Here is a 15842-nt window from a genome sequence, read left to right on the forward strand (position 1 = left end):
AAATTTAAACAAAGCCAGTTACATAGGTAAGAGGGGCGAGTTGGTTGAGGTAGATTGGGAAATTAGATTAAAAGATATGATGGTGGACAAGCAATGACTAACATTTAAAGAAATGATTCATAATTCTCAATGAATATACATTCCCTGGAACAAAAACTCCACTGGAAAAGTGATCCAACCGTGGCTAACTAGAGAAGTCAAGGATAGTATTAGATTAAAAGAAGAAGCTTACAATGTTGCCAAAAAGAGTAGTAAGCCTGAGGATTGGGAGGGTTTTAGAAATCAGCAAAGGATGACCAAGAAATTGAATGAGAGTAAACTAGCAAGAAATTTAAAGACAGATTGTAAGAACTTCTATAAGTATGTAAAAAGGAGATTAGCAAAAGTAAATGTGCATCCCTTTAGAGGCAGAGACAGGAGAAATTATAATGGGGGATAAGGAAATGGCAGAGATGTTAAATATATTGTATCTGTTTTCACAGTAGAAGACCCAAAAGAATAACCAGAATAGTAAGGAACCATGGGTCTAATAAGAATGAGGAACTTAAAGTAACTAAGATTAGTAAAGAAAAAGTACTGGAGAAATTAATGGGACTAAAAGCTGACACATCCACTGGAACCGATGGCCCATACCCTAGGTTTTAAAAGAGGTGGCTGCAGAGATAGTGGATGCATTGGTTCCGATCTTCCAGAATTCCCTAGATTCTAGAATGGTTCTCGTGGATTGGAAAGTAGCAAAAGTAACCCTGCTATTCAAGAAAGGAGGGAGAGAGAAAACGGGAAACTATAGGCCTGTTAGCCTCACATCCGTAGTAAGGAAAATGCTGGAATCCATTATTAAGGACTTAGCAACAGGGCACTTAGAAAATCATAATAAGATTAGGCAGAGTCAACAAGGTTTTATGAAAGGGAAATAGTGTTTGACAGCTGAGTTTTTTGAGGGTGTTACTAGCTAGGTAGATAAGGTGGAACCAGTGGATGTAGTATATTTGGATTTTCAAAAGGCATTTGATATGCCACGCAAGAGGTTGTTATACAAGATTAGGGCTCATGGGATTGGGGGTAATATATTAGCATAGATTGAGGATTGGTTAATGGACAGAAAAGAGAGAGTAGGAATAAACGGGTCATTTTCGGGTTGGCAGGTTGTAACTAGTGGGGTGCCACAAGGATCAGTGCTTGGGCCTCAGCTGTTTACAATATGTATCAATGACTTAGATGAGGGGACCGAGTGTAATGTATTCAAGTTTGCTTAAGATACAAAGCTACTGGGAAAGTAAGCTGTGAGAAGGACGCAAAGAGGCTGCAAAAGGATATGGACAGGTTAATTGAGTGGGCGAGAAGGTGGCAGATGGAGTATAATATGGGGAAATGTGAAATGATCCACTTTGGTAGGAAGAAGAGAAAAGCAGAATATTAAAAAGGTGAGAGACTAAGTAATGTTGGTAGTCAGGGGGATTTGGGTGTCCTTTGTGATTCGAGTTCAACATGCAGGTATAGTAAGCAATTAGGAAGGCAAATGGTATGTTAGCCTTTATTAAAAGGGGGTTGGACTATAAGATTAAGGAGGTCTTGGTACAATTATACAGGGCTCTGGTGAGACCACACCTGGAGTACTGTGTACAGTTTTGGTTTCCTTACCTAAGGAATTATGTACTTAGAGGGGGTGCAACAAAGGTTCACTAGCTTGATTCCTGGGATGAGAGGGTTGTCCTATGAGGAGAGATTTAGTAGAATGGGCCTATATTCTCTGGCGTTTAGTAGAATGAAAGGTGATCTCATTGAAACAGAAAATTCTTAGGACTTGACAGGGTAGATGTTGAGAGGCTGTTCCACCTGGCTGGAGAGTCTAGAACGAGGGGTCATAGGCTCGTGATAATGGGTCGGCCATTTAGGACCGAGATGAGGAAAAATGTGTTCACTCAGGGTTGTAAATCTTTGGAATTCTCTACCCCAGAGGGCTGTGGATGCTCAGTTGTTGAGTATATTCAGGACTGAGAATGATAGATTTTTGGACACTATGGGATAGGGTGGGAAAGTGGAGTTGGTCAGCCGTGATCTTATTGAATGGTGAAGCAGGCTTGAGGGGCCGTATGACGTACTCCTCCTATTTCTTATGTTCTTATACCCCAAACTCTGGAACTCCTTCCCTCAATATCTCTACTTTGACACCGTCCTTCAGAAACTCCTTAAGACCCTTTTTTTTTAACCATGCTTTTAACCCCTATTGACCTTCTATTTCTTCTTCCTGCTCTCTATCCTTTTGTTATCCATCACCCTATAAAGCATTCTGAATGGTTTTTCTTTTTATAATATGTGCAATATAAATACAAACTATTGTTTTTCTCAATCTGTTTTGACTGACTGTAACTGAACTATTTCCTCTAAGGAAACTTTTCCTTAGCATGTGTAACAAACTAAATCTGGCCTAATTTTAAAAAGTCAATTCTGATGACGTTCCAATTTTAATGCGGTAATTTATCCTTTAAGGCAATGTGCTACCTGAAGACATCACTTGTCTGGCAGCAGACCGAATGCTTGTATTTGCAGCTCATGGCAACTCTGTAAAAGCATTTGCCAGAAACAAAGAGGTGAGTTTACACTTATTTCAGTATGTTGAACTATACCCTTTAAGAAATTTCAAAGCTCTAGAAACTCAATTATGACTCTTGGACTTCAGAATTAAAATTAATTTGCATTGATCTTTTTTCCCTGATTTTAACAGGTATTAATCTTGTATAAAACAATTAAAATATTTTAAATGAATTGCAAACTCGAGTTTTTAGTGGCTTAAACCTGCACAAAGGAGACTATAGGCAATCTCGCCAGAAGTCTGCAGCAATTTGGTAAATTGTAAATTTTGGACATTGCACCTGAGGAAGGATATGCTGGTGTTGACCGGAAGTCACCGGTTAACGGTTTTGGCTTAGTACACAGAGGAAGAGTCAATTCTCTCCTAATTCTCAATTCGCTTTATTAACGTTATTAGATCATGTACATACCGCTTATACGTCTAGTTAGATATAGGCATGCAGTTTACAGCAGGTTATACAGTTTTATACTCAAACTAGGATTTAAACGCACACCCACTAGGTTTCTCTGACTAACACTCCCTGAGTGGTCACAGAATAGAAAGGATATTATATTACCCGGAAAGGAGAGATAATGCTGGCCAGGCAATTCGCGCGCGCTCTCTCTCTCTCTCTCTCGACGTCGTCTCTACGTCCCTGACGTAGGGTGCCTACTTCCACAATGGTTAGTCTCCGGAGTCTCCCTCAAAAACACACACACTCTGGCACCAAGCCTGCAATTCTTCAGTTTTGTTCCCAAGTCTGTCTTTTCGAATGATGCTGTCTTCTCCGGATGGCTTAAAATTCCTTGAGTGGTCAGTGTCATCCCCTGATTGGCTCTGTTCCAAGGGGTTAGGTAGCATCACCTCAATACTCCTTTTCTAAATAAGGCCTGGTGTCTCATCTGTCCCTCTAAGAAGCGGAACGAATTCAAATCGGTTCTGGCCAGTTCAGACCAGTGACTGAACTCCAGGTCACCTCAGTTCATAAGTCAGTGTCTTTGTTAGCAATTTGAATTAAGCTCAATAGGTTTCTGCAGCCTCTGGCCAACACTGGCCTTTGAGTGGGGTGCAGTGCAGATTCACCTGAATGATACTGGGGATTAGAGGGTTAAATTGTGAGGACAGGTTGCATAAACTTGCCATGTAATCCCTTGAGTATCGAAGATTAAAGGGTGATGTGATCGAGGTATTCAAAATGTCAAAAGAAATCAATAGGCTAGATACAGAGAAATTATTTCCTCTGGTGGGGGAATCAAGAATGAGGGGACATAATAAAATTAGAGCCAGGCCATTTAGGAGGGAAATCGGGAAGCACTTTTTCACACGAAGGGTAGTAGAAATCCGGAATTCTCTTCCCCAAAAAGCTGTGAATGCTGGAACAATTGGAGCTTTCAAGACTGCGATCGATAGATTTTTGTTAGGTAAGGGTATCTAGGGATATGGAGCTAAGGCAGATAAATGAAGTTGAGGTACAGATCAGCCTTGATCTAATTGAGTGGCTCAAGGGGCTGAATGGCCTCCTCTTGTTCCTGTGTGTAAATGTGAAAACAACTGGCTGCAGTTTCTTTAGTAGGTGGTGAACATGCAAATAAGGATTCTATTTCACAATTTAAATCTCAGTTTGTGTGGTACACAAGATGATATAATAACATTCAGCATTTTAAGAAGCAGCTATGGTTGAGGACTGAATGTCATTTGAAGAATCCATATTAACAGTAAAAAAAAATACTGTTCTGAGTGCCAATGTTAAGCAAAAATTGCTTTTGTGGTTGTACAGTGACACCTTTAACACCCGTAACTTGGAAACTGCACATCATTTAAAAAATGAGTTGATCTACTTCCTAGCTGTGCATAATTCATGGACTGGATGCCATTAAAGTATTTTAATGTTGCATCATTCAAATGTTTTTGGACACAAAAAAATTACTTGATTATTGTTGTTTGACCACAGGTTATCTATTGAGTACCAACTCCTGAAATTTATTTTTGATTCATACAATTCTTTTTAAATAGAGTAGTATTTACCTGTTAACTTTGAAATCAGATTGGGGTATCAAAGTTATAATAGAAAGTACATCACCAAATGATTGTTCAATGAAGGTTAAGCTTATCTTGTACATTTATTTAGTATGGCACATTAAAATTTAAATTGTTTTGTGACATTGCTGTTAACTAGCATGTTGGAGAACCATGTAAATGTCTTGCTCTGCTGCATTCCCTTTCTCAGACACTCTTCTATTGGAGAAGCAGAGGTGGGCCACGGTATCGCCACACAATAGGAGGGAAAATTGTTGGGGACGGGGGGAGGTTGTTGCTAGCTTATATCATGTGTTTGTTAGGGGATGATTCGAGCAGTATAGGAAGAGGCCTGGGAGTAAGTCCCTCATCCTCGTGAATAGACCAAATATATGACCCAATAGACCAGTTAGCCTAACATCTGTGGTGGGTAAAATTTTGGAGTCTATTATTAAGGAGACAGTAGCGGAACATTTGGATAAACATAATTTAATAGGACAAAGTCAGCATGGCTTTACGAAGGGGAAGTCATGTCTGACAAATTTGCTTGAGTTCTTTGAGGCTATAACGTACAGAGTGGATAAAGGGGAACCAGTGGATGTAGTGTATTTGGACTTCCAGAAGGCATTCGACAAGGTGCCACATAAAAGATTATTGCTCAAGATAAAGAATCACTGGATTGGGGGTAATATTCTGGCATGGGTGGAGGATTGGTTATCTAACAGGAAGCAGAGAGTTGGGATAAACGGTTCATTCTCGGACTGGCAACCTGTAGCCAGTGGTGTTCTGCAGGGATTGGTGCTGGGTCCCCAACTCTTTACAATCTATATTAACGATTTGGAGGAGGGGACCGAGTGTAACATATCAAAGCTGCAGATGATACAAAGATGGGAGGGAAAGTAGAGAGTGAGGAGGACATAAAAAACCTACAAGGGGATATAGACAGGCTGGGTGAGTGGGCGGAGATTTGGCAGATGCAATACAATATTGGAAAATGTGAGGTTATGCACTTTGGCAGGAAAAATCGGAGAGCAAGTTATTATCTTAATGGCGAGAAACTGGAAAGTACTGCAGTACAAAGGGATCTGGGGGTCCTAGTGCAAGAAAATCAAAAAGTTAGTTTGCAGGTGCAGCAAGTGATCAAGAAGGCCAACGGAATGTTGGCTTTTATTGCTAGGGGGATAGAATATAAAAACAGGGAGGTATTGCTGCAGTTATATAAGGTATTGGTGAGACCGCACCTGGAATACTGCATACAGTTTTGGTGTCCATATTTAAGAAAAGACATACTTGCTCTCGAGGCAGTACAAAGAAGGTTCACTCGGTTAATCCCGGGGATGAGGGGTGGACATATGAGGAAAAGTTGAGTAGATTGGGACTCTACTCATTGGAGTTCAGAAGAATGAGAGGCGATCTTACTGAAACATATAAGATTGTGAAGGGGCTTGATCGGGTGGATGCGGTAAGGATGTTCCCAAGGATGGATGAAACTAGAACTAGGGGGCATAATCTTAGAATAAGGGGCTGCTCTTTCAAAACTGAGATGAGGAGAAACTTCTTCACTCAGAGGGTAGTAGGTCTGTGGAATTTGCTGCCCCAGGAAGCTGTGGAAGCTACATCATTAAATAAATTTAAAACAGAAATAGACAGTTTCCTAGAAGTAAAGGGAATTAGGGGTTACGGAGAGTGGGCAGGAAATTGGACATGAATTTAGATTTGAGGTTAGGATCAGATCAGCCATGATCTTAGTGAATGGCGGAGCAGGCTCGAGGGGCCGATTGGCCTACTCCTGCTCCTATTTCTTATGTTCTTATGTAGACACGAACGCAGAGAAACATGCGGAGGGGAAATAGGAAAAAATGCAACTTAGTTGTTAAAATAATTTTAACATAAAGTTCTTGAATCTTTTTGCCATTCCTCAACTAATATAACTGACACTTATTGATGTAAATATAAAAACAAAAGCATACCTAGTCTTTTCTAACAGAAGATCAAAAGAAGTAAAATATTTCTAAAGTGGAAGCCAAAATGAAACATTTATCATCAATATAGTAATATAAAGATGAGCTGCAAATTTATAATCCTTGTGCACCCACTTTTAAAAAAAAAACATTCACTCCCTCCACCACCGGCACACCGTTGCTGCAGTGTGCACCATCTACAAGGTGTACTGCAGCAACTCACCAAGGCTTCTTCGACAGCACCTCCCAAACCCGTGATCTCTACCACCTAGAAGGACAAGGACAAGGGCAGCAGGCGCGTGGGAACACCACCACCTGCATGTTCCCCTCCAAGTCACACACCATCCTGACTTGGAAATATATCACTGTTTCTTTATCGTTGCTGGGTCAAAATCCTGGAACTCCCTACCTACCAGCACTGTGGGAGAACCTTCACTACACGGACTGCAGCGGTTCAAGAAGGCGGCTCACCACCATCTTCTCAAGGGCAATTAGGGATGGGCAATAAATGTTGGCCTTGCCAGCGACGCCGGATCCCATGAATGAATCACCGCACAATGCCCTCACCCAACTTCAGATTCAATATGTGTAATGCCTAGCATTTCTTAAGTTTTTTGTTTAAAATTAAAATGATTTTAGCCACAAGTGCTAAATAATTTCTAATAATCTGATGATTGACTGATGTCCCCTTCATTTTAGATTGTGCATATATATAAAGGGCATAATGCAGAGGTCCACCTCCTGTTACCCTTTGGTGATCATATGATCTCAGTGGATCGCGACAACACTCTTATCATTTGGGATGTGCAGTCAGAGGGTGAGTTTATAAGATAATATGTACTTGTGCACTACTACTGGAATTATTTAATCTCTTCAACCACTACTTCCTTTCCTACATTTTCAGGAATGTCATTTGGAAATATTGAGATTAGCAATTTAATCTGAGCACAAGGTAACACTTGAGCACCATCTATCAGTTTATGTTTACATTGCTTTTTGTTTCTTTAATTTTGTCCCCTCATGTCTGAAGTTAGTGACTCATTCTGGGTTCCATATCATCTGTAGCCTTCAGATACCTCATCCAAATGGCCATTCTTTGTTTATCTAGACATTTGGTACACTATTCTACTATGGGACATTGTAGCCAAGCCTGATCTTGTTTTATATATACATACTGGATAGTAATTGGAAGTGGGAGCACTGGTTGATTTTTCTCCCTGCTCCCACCTTAGTCCAAGAACACTGAATTCAATTGTAGTGCCCTACTGCTGCACCAGATGTGATAATCGGATTTAGCCCAATGAATGTTTGAAACTGGGCCCATCCTGATCTGTGTGGTTCAGTACTATTCATGTGGTGCCACCTGAAATTCAGTGTAGTGTGTCACCTCTTTAAAGGTTCTGTGCATTGTAACATTCTATCACACACCAGTAAGATGTACATCGCAGCTGGAATGTAGTGAGTCAGATGCTAGCAAATTAAAACCACAGTGGGCTCAACTTCATTGCAGTGTGAATGGGCACTTTGAAAATTGTTCCCTGCATGCATTGCTGTGGGGGAAAAAATTCTGATGGTGTGGAACTGAACCATGCAGAACAGCAAGGACCCAGATTTGTTTCCTAGGTCTTGCTGATTTAAGCTGTGGCTGCGGTGGGGACTACAGTTCTCTTGGTGTCCCTGGGCTAAGGAGGGAAAAGATTAACTCTGGTTCTTGATCCTAATTGCTATTTTAAGGACCCCTGGTGGACAGTATACATATGTGGATGCCTGTGATGCCCTTGCAGTTGAATAACCTGCTGATATTCACTGTCTACACTTGTACATTCATCATAACTACTTGCATGAAGTAGCAATGGTTTGCTTGCACACATGGAACTGTAGCCCTGATTGAGAACCTGTCTTTGGGATACGAAGGGTGAAAATTGGAGGGGGAGACCCGTCCTGATTAACTGCCCTGACACATGCTTGAGGTGTAACACAATCCTAGAATATAATAAATTACAGTAAAGGAGCCTTGACCACCTTCATAAAGTAATGGTAACTTCAGTTCTGGATTCAATATGACAGATTTGACAAAAAAATTTAAGTACCTCTAGTTTTTACTAAAAGATTTTTTAAAAAAAGAACATTTGTCATTGTAAAGATACCACTAGTTAACTAGAACTAGAATATTCCTTTAATAGGTTATTTGATGCTTTTGTCTAACCTTGGGTTATTTATTTGCAGAAGAATATCTTCAACTGAACTTTGATCAGATCGTGTTTACGGTTTCTGCCCTTTTGCACCCAAGTACCTATATCAACAAAATTCTTCTTGGCAGCCAGCAAGGGAGTCTTCAGCTATGGAATATCAAGTCCAAGTCAGTTCAGCTTCTTTAATAATTTTTCATAAAATGTTTAATATTAAGGTTTCTACTTAAAGTTGCTCGTCCCATAATTATTTTTCATATAATACAGTTAAAGCTAAAACCCATTTAAAACCCAAAAATAAATTGCATCCAACCTTTTTACCTTCATTATTCCTGATGGCCAGTGAAAGTTGGGATTTCACTGTCTAGCGAATCATAGTGACAAGCTAACTATCATGCTATAGCTCCAATATAGTAGTAGTCGTAATAGTAGTATAGGAGTAGTTTGTAGGCCCCCTAACAGTAAGTAGGACAGGGTATACAGAAGAAATAATGGGGGCTTGTGAGAAAGGAACAGCGATAATCGTGGGTGATTTTAATCTACATATAGATTGGAAGAATCTGATTGGCAAAGGTAGCCTGGAAGATGAGTTCGTAGAGTAGCACATACTAGAGCCAACCACAGAGCAGGCTATTCTAGATCTGGTAATGTGTAATGAGACAGGGTTAATTAATGACCTCATTGTAAAGGAGTCTCTAGGTAGCAGTGATCACAATATGATTGAATTTCGCATTCAGTTTTAGGGAGAGAAGAATAAGTCTAAGACTAGTGTTTTAAACTTAAATAAGGGCAATTGTGAGGGCACGAAGACAGAGCTGGCTAAAGCGAACTGGGAACTTAGGTTAAGGGATATTTCACATCGTTCACCTGACGAAGGAGGAAGCCTCCGAAAGCTTGTGAATTTAAAATAAAATTGCTGGACTATAACTTGGTGTTGTAAAATTGTTTACAATTGTCAACACCAGTCCATCACCAGCATCTCCACATAAGGGATATATCAGTAGAGATGCAGTGGCAGACATTTAATGAGATATTCCATAACACTCAGCAAAGATACATTCCAGTGAGAAAGAAAGACTCTAGGGGAAGGACTACCATCCGTGGCGAACTAAGGAAGTTAAAGATAGTATCAAATTGAAAGAAAAAGCATACAATTCCACGAAGATTAGTGGCAGGTCAGAAGATTGGACAGAATATAAAAAACAGCAAAGAATGACTAAAAGAATAATGAGGAGAGAAATTAGAGTACGAGTGAAAGCTAGCTAGAAATATAAAAACAAATAGTAAGAGTTTCTACCGGTATTTTAAAAGGAAAAGAGTAAGTAAAGTGAGCCTTGGTCCTCTGGAGAGATCTGGGGAATTAATAATGGAGAATAAGGAGATGGCAGATGAATTGAATAGATATTTTGCGTCCAGCTTCACAGTAGAGGATACAAATAACATGCCAGAAATAATTGTGAATCAAGGGGTGAGAGGGAGGGAGGAACTTAAACATTTACAATCACCAGGGAAAGGGTTCTGAAAAAAATACTAGAATTAAAAGCTGACAAGTCTCCAGGTCCTGATGGATTTCATCCTAGGGCCTTAAAAGAAGTGGCTGCAGAGATAGTAGGTGCATTGGTATTAATTTTCCAAAATTCCCTAGATTCTGGAAGGGTCCCATCAGATTGGAAAATAGCAAGTGTAACTCCTCTATTCAAGAAAGGAGGGAGACAGAAAGCAGGAAGCTTCAGGCCAGTTAGCTTAGCATCTGTCATAGGGAAAATGCTAGAATCTATTATTAAGGAAGTTATAGCAGGGCACTTAGAAAATCTCAATGCAACCAGGCAGAGTCAACACTGCTTTGTGAGAGGAAAATCGTGTGTGACTAATTTGTTAGTCCTTTATCCACGTTGCTTGTTACTTCCTTAAAGGGGATCCTGTGGATGTGGTGAACTTAGATTTCCAGAAGGCTTTTGACAAGGTGCCACATCAAAGGCTACTACACAAAATAAGAGCTCATGGTGTAGGGGGTAACCTATTATCAAGGATAAAGGATTGATTAGCTAACAGGAAACAGAGAGTAGGCATAAATGGGTCATTTTCAGGTTGGCAAGATGTAACGAGTGGAGTGCCACAGGGATCAGTGCTTGAGCCTCAACTATTTACAATCTATAATCAATGACTTGAATGAAGGGACCAAATGTATGGTTGCTAAATTTGCTGATGACACAAAGGTAGGTAGGAAAGTAAGTTGTGAAGAGAACATAAGGAGTCTGCAAAGGGATATAGATAGGTTAAGTGAGGGGGAAAAATTTTGGCAGATGGAGTATAATGTGGGAAAATGTGAACTTGTCCACTTTGGCAGGAGGAATAGGAAAGCAGTACATTTAAATGGAGAGAGATTGCAGAACTCTGAGGTACAGAGTCCTAGTGCATGAATCACAAAAAGTTGGTATCCAGGTACAGCAAGTGATTAGGAAGGCAAATGGAATGTTGTCATTTATTGTAAGGGGAATGGAATATAAAAGTGGAGATGTTTTGCTACAGTTGTACAGGGCATTGGTGAAACCACACCTAGAATACTGTATGCAGTTTTGGCCTCCTTATTTAAGAAAGGACATAATTGCTTTGGAGGCAGTTCAGAGAAGGTTCACTCGACTGATTCCAGGGATGAGGGGGTTATTTTATGAGGAAAGGTTGGACAAGTTGGGCCTGTATATATGGGAGTTTAGAAGAATGAGAGATGATCTTATTGAAACATATAAAATCCTGAGGGGACTTGAAGGGGTAGATGCTGAGAGACTAGAACCAGGGGCCACAGTTTAAAAATAAGGGGTCTCTCATTTAAGACGGAGATGAGGAGAAATTTTTTCTCTGAGAGTCGTGAGTCCGTGGAACTCCCTTCCCCAGAGACCAGTGGAGGCAGGAAGATTGAATATTTTTAAGGCTGAGTTAGATAGATTCCTGATTAACAAGGGAATCAAAGGTTATAGTAGGTAGACAGGAAAGTAGGGTTGAGGTCACAATCAGATGAGCCATGATCTTATCAAATGGCAGAGCAGGCTCGAGGGGCCGAATGGCCGCCTACTGCTCTTAATCCGTATGTTCGTATACTGCATTAAGTTCTGTCTTGAAGGTGCTAGTGCAATTCTATTGCTTATGCATAGGATTTGCATTTCATTGTGCAGATGACTGCTCTTTGTCCCTGTTTCCTGCTGGTTACTGAGAAAACTGGAGCTCTGTAACTTTAATGTACTTGATAGGTAGTTTATTTGTAAAAGTACTACAAAATCTCATTGGGATTATGTGCCACGTTATTTTCGAATGACTGACTATATTGTAGGAGTATACAGCTTTTATTTTAAATAGGAGAAGGGAAACCTTGAGCGATATAACTCCTTGTGCTTTCATTAGTTTTTTTGTCCCCATTTTGATGTGGTAGGACTCAAGTTAGAAGCTGAAGGTCTCCTGAATAACCTGCTTAGGTGCCAAGGTCAGAAACTTCTCCTGGAGGGAGTGAAAGATAGAAGTAAGGGGTGATTAGTGTTGCTTTCGTGCAACCCCCCCTTCCCCCGGGTTCCCCCAAATGAACTACCTTCGGCCCCCTCCTTTTCCTTATCTGCATTTTTTTATTCAGCTTGAAATAGCTTACTTTTAGTAGAAAAGATTTCCTTTCATAAAGCTGTTAAGTCAGAAGTATGTGACAATAAATGTTATATCTAACCAAATTAACTTTATTATGTTAACCCTTATTTAGCAAGAGACATTTTTTTGAAATACAATACTTTTGTTGGAATTGACAACTAGCCACTTGGAATATTCTATTGAAATGGGTGTGGTTTTACTTTACTCCAACATGAAAAATCTTAGTGTGTAATTGTGTAGTCATATTCCGAGTATATAGTTAATAGAAGTGACTCATGGGAGTTTTTTTTGTTAATTGTTAATACACTTGATAGTAACAGCTAATCATGTCTCATAAATGTAGCTGAGTCATTTCCTTAACTGAACTACAATGTGATGAGAATTCAGCCATTAACAGTGCTTTTTAATCTCTCCAATATTATGACTGCTTTTTCTTTTGATCATGTTCTAGCAAACTTTTATATACGTTTCAAGGTTGGGGCTCAGGAGTATCTGTGCTTCAACAGGTCAGTGCAGTGTTCTCTTGTAATGTGCTGCTAGTCAGTGTAAATATAATGTAATTATCTATTTGAAAGTATTATGGTCTCACTTTCCAGTAAAAATAATTGGGGCTTTTGCATGAACAGTCCTTAACATTTAAGTGACTTGTTACAATCTTTTCAAAAATGCTGTGAAAGAGTTGGCACTGTAAATGTCAGAATCTTTTTCCAAGAACCATACAGCACAGAAAGAGGCCTTTCAGCCCATTGTGCTTGTGCAAGCATATTTTTTGTTTTCAAGTATATATCAAATTCCCTTTTGAAAGTTACTGTTGAATCTACTTCCACCACCCTTTCAGGTTGTGCATTACAGATCATAACTCGCTGCGTGAAAAATGTACTCCTTATCTCCCCTCTGGTTCTTTCAACAATTATCTTTAAATCTGTGTCCTCTGGTTACCGTCCCTCCTGCCAGTGGAAACAGCTTCTCCTTATTTGCTCTCTCAAAACCCATCATAATGTTGTACACCTCTATTAAATCTCCCCTTAACCTTCTGTGCTCTGAGGAGAACAATCCCAGCTTCTCCAGTCTCTCCACATAACTGATGAAGTCCCTCACCCCTGAACATAAGAACATAAGAAATAGGAGCAGGAGGAGGCCAATCGGCCCCTCGAGCCTGCTCCGCCATTCAATAAGATCATGGCTGATCTGATCCTAACCTCAAATCTAAAATCATGTCCAATTTCCTGCCCGCTCCCCGTAACCCCTAATTCCCTTTACTTCTAGGAAACTGTCTATTTCTGTTTTAAATTTATTTAATGATGTAGCTTCCACAGCTTCCTGGGGCAGCAAACTCCACAGACCTACCACCCTCTGAGTGAAGAAGTTTCTCCTCATCTCAGTTTTGAAAGAGCAGCCCCTTATTCTAAGATTATGCCCCCTAGTTCTAGTTTCATCCATCCTTGGGAACATCCTTACCGCATCCACCCGATCAAGCCCCTTCACAATCTTATATGTTTCAGTAAGATCGCCTCTCATTCTTCTGAACTCCAATGAGTAGAGTCCCAATCTACTCAACCTTTCCTCATATGTCCACCCCCTCATCCCCGGGATTAACCGAGTGAACCTTCTTTGTACTGCCTCGAGAGCAAGTATGTCTTTTCTTAAGTATGGAGACCAAAACTGTATGCAGTATTCCAGGTGCGGTCTCACCAATACCCTATATAACTGCAGCAATACCTCCCTGTTTTTATATTCTATCCCCCTAGCAATAAAAGCCAACATTCCGTTGGCCTTCTTGATCACCTGCTGCACCTGCAAACTAACTTTTTGATTTTCTTGCACTAGGGCCCCCAGATCCCTTTGTACTGCAGTACTTTCCAGTTTCTCGCCATTAAGATAATAACTTGCTCTCCGATTTTTCCTGCCAAAGTGCATAACCTCACATTTTCCAATATTGTATTGCATCTGCCAAATCTCCGCCCACACACCCAGTCTGCCTATATCCCCTTGTAGGTTTTTTATGTCCTCCTCACTCTCTACTTTCCCTCCCATCTTTGTATCATCTGCAAACTTTGATATGTTACACTCGGTCCCCTCCTCCAAATCGTTAATATAGATTGTAAAGAGTTGGGGACCCAGCACCGACCCCTGCGCAACACCACTGGCTACAGGTTGCCAGTCCGAGAATGTACCATTTATCCCAACTCTCTGCTTCCTGTTAGATAACCAATCCTCCACCCATGCCAGAATATTACCCCCAATCCAGTGATTCTTTATCTTGAGCAATAATCTTTTATGTGGCACCTTGTCGAATGCCTTCTGGAAGTCCAAATACACTACGTCCACTGGTTCCCCTTTATCCACCCTGTACGTTATGTCCTCAAAGAACTCAAGCAAATTTGTCAGACATGACTTCCCCTTCGTAAAGCCATGCTGACTTTGTCCTATTAAATTATATTTATCCAAATGTTCCGCTACTGTCTCCTTAATAATAGACTCCAAGATTTTACCCACCACAGATGTTAGGCTAACTGGTCTATAATTTCCAGCCTTCTGCCCACTACCCTTTTTAAATAACGGTGTTACATTAGCAGTTTTCCAATCTGCCGGGACCTTTGCCGAGTCCAGAGAATTTTGGAAAATTATTACCAAAGCATCCACATTCCCTACTGCCACTTCCCTCAAGACCCTTGGATGTAAGCCATCAGGTCCAGGGGATTTATCCACCTTGAGTCCCATTAATTTACTGAGTACCAATTCCTTAGTGATTTTAATCGTATTTAGCTCCTCCCCCCACCTCGAGCCCCCTGTTTGTCCAGTGTTGGGATATTCTTCGTGTCCTCTACCGTAAAGACTGAAACAAAATATTTGTTCAGCATTTTTGCCATCTCCATGTTTCCCACCATTAATTTAGCGGTCTCATCCTCTAAAGGACCTACGTTTGCCTTAGACACCCTTTTTCTTTTTATATAACTGTAGAAACTCTTGCTATCTGTTTTTATATTTTTTGCTAATTTATTTTCATAATCTATCTTCCCTTTCTTAATCAATCCTTTAGTTCCTTTTTGCTGTCTTTTGAAGACTTCCCAATCTTCTATCCTCCCACTAAGTTTGGCTACCTTATATGTCTTTGTTTTTAGTTGGATACTATCCTTAATTTCTTTACTTAGCCACGGATGGCTGTCATTTAAGTAAATCTCCTGGTATCATTCAAGTAAATCTCCCCTGCGCCCTCTGAGGCCTTGACATCCTTCCTAAAGTGTGGTGCCCAGAATTGGACATAGTCCTCCAGTTGAGGCCTAACCAGTGATTTATAAAAAATTTTAGCATAACTTCCTTGCTTTTGTACTCTATGCCTCTATTTATAAAGCTGACGATCCCATATGCTTTTTTAACAGCCTCATCAACTTGTCCTGCAACCTTAAAATTTGTGTATGTGAACCCCCAGGTATCTCTGTTCCTGCATCCCCTTTAAAATTGTACCATTTAGTTTAT

The 15842-nt window shown here is 40.3% G+C and overlaps 1 protein-coding gene across 1 annotated transcript in view; it reads left to right on the forward strand.

The window, feature by feature from the left end:
* Positions 1 to 15842, forward strand: part of wdr36 (WD repeat domain 36) — a 110617-nt gene that overhangs the window by 10608 nt on the left and 84167 nt on the right. Inside the window, exons 3-6 of the mRNA XM_067982947.1 lie at positions 2491 to 2591; positions 7249 to 7366; positions 8776 to 8908; positions 12817 to 12871. Of these exons, the coding sequence (XP_067839048.1) occupies positions 2491 to 2591; positions 7249 to 7366; positions 8776 to 8908; positions 12817 to 12871 (407 nt within the window). The remainder of the gene's footprint in view (positions 1 to 2490; positions 2592 to 7248; positions 7367 to 8775; positions 8909 to 12816; positions 12872 to 15842) is intronic.

The sequence above is a fragment of the Heptranchias perlo genome, chromosome 4 (genome assembly GCF_035084215.1).
Source record: "Heptranchias perlo isolate sHepPer1 chromosome 4, sHepPer1.hap1, whole genome shotgun sequence".
Taxonomy (NCBI): Eukaryota; Metazoa; Chordata; class Chondrichthyes; order Hexanchiformes; family Hexanchidae; genus Heptranchias; species Heptranchias perlo.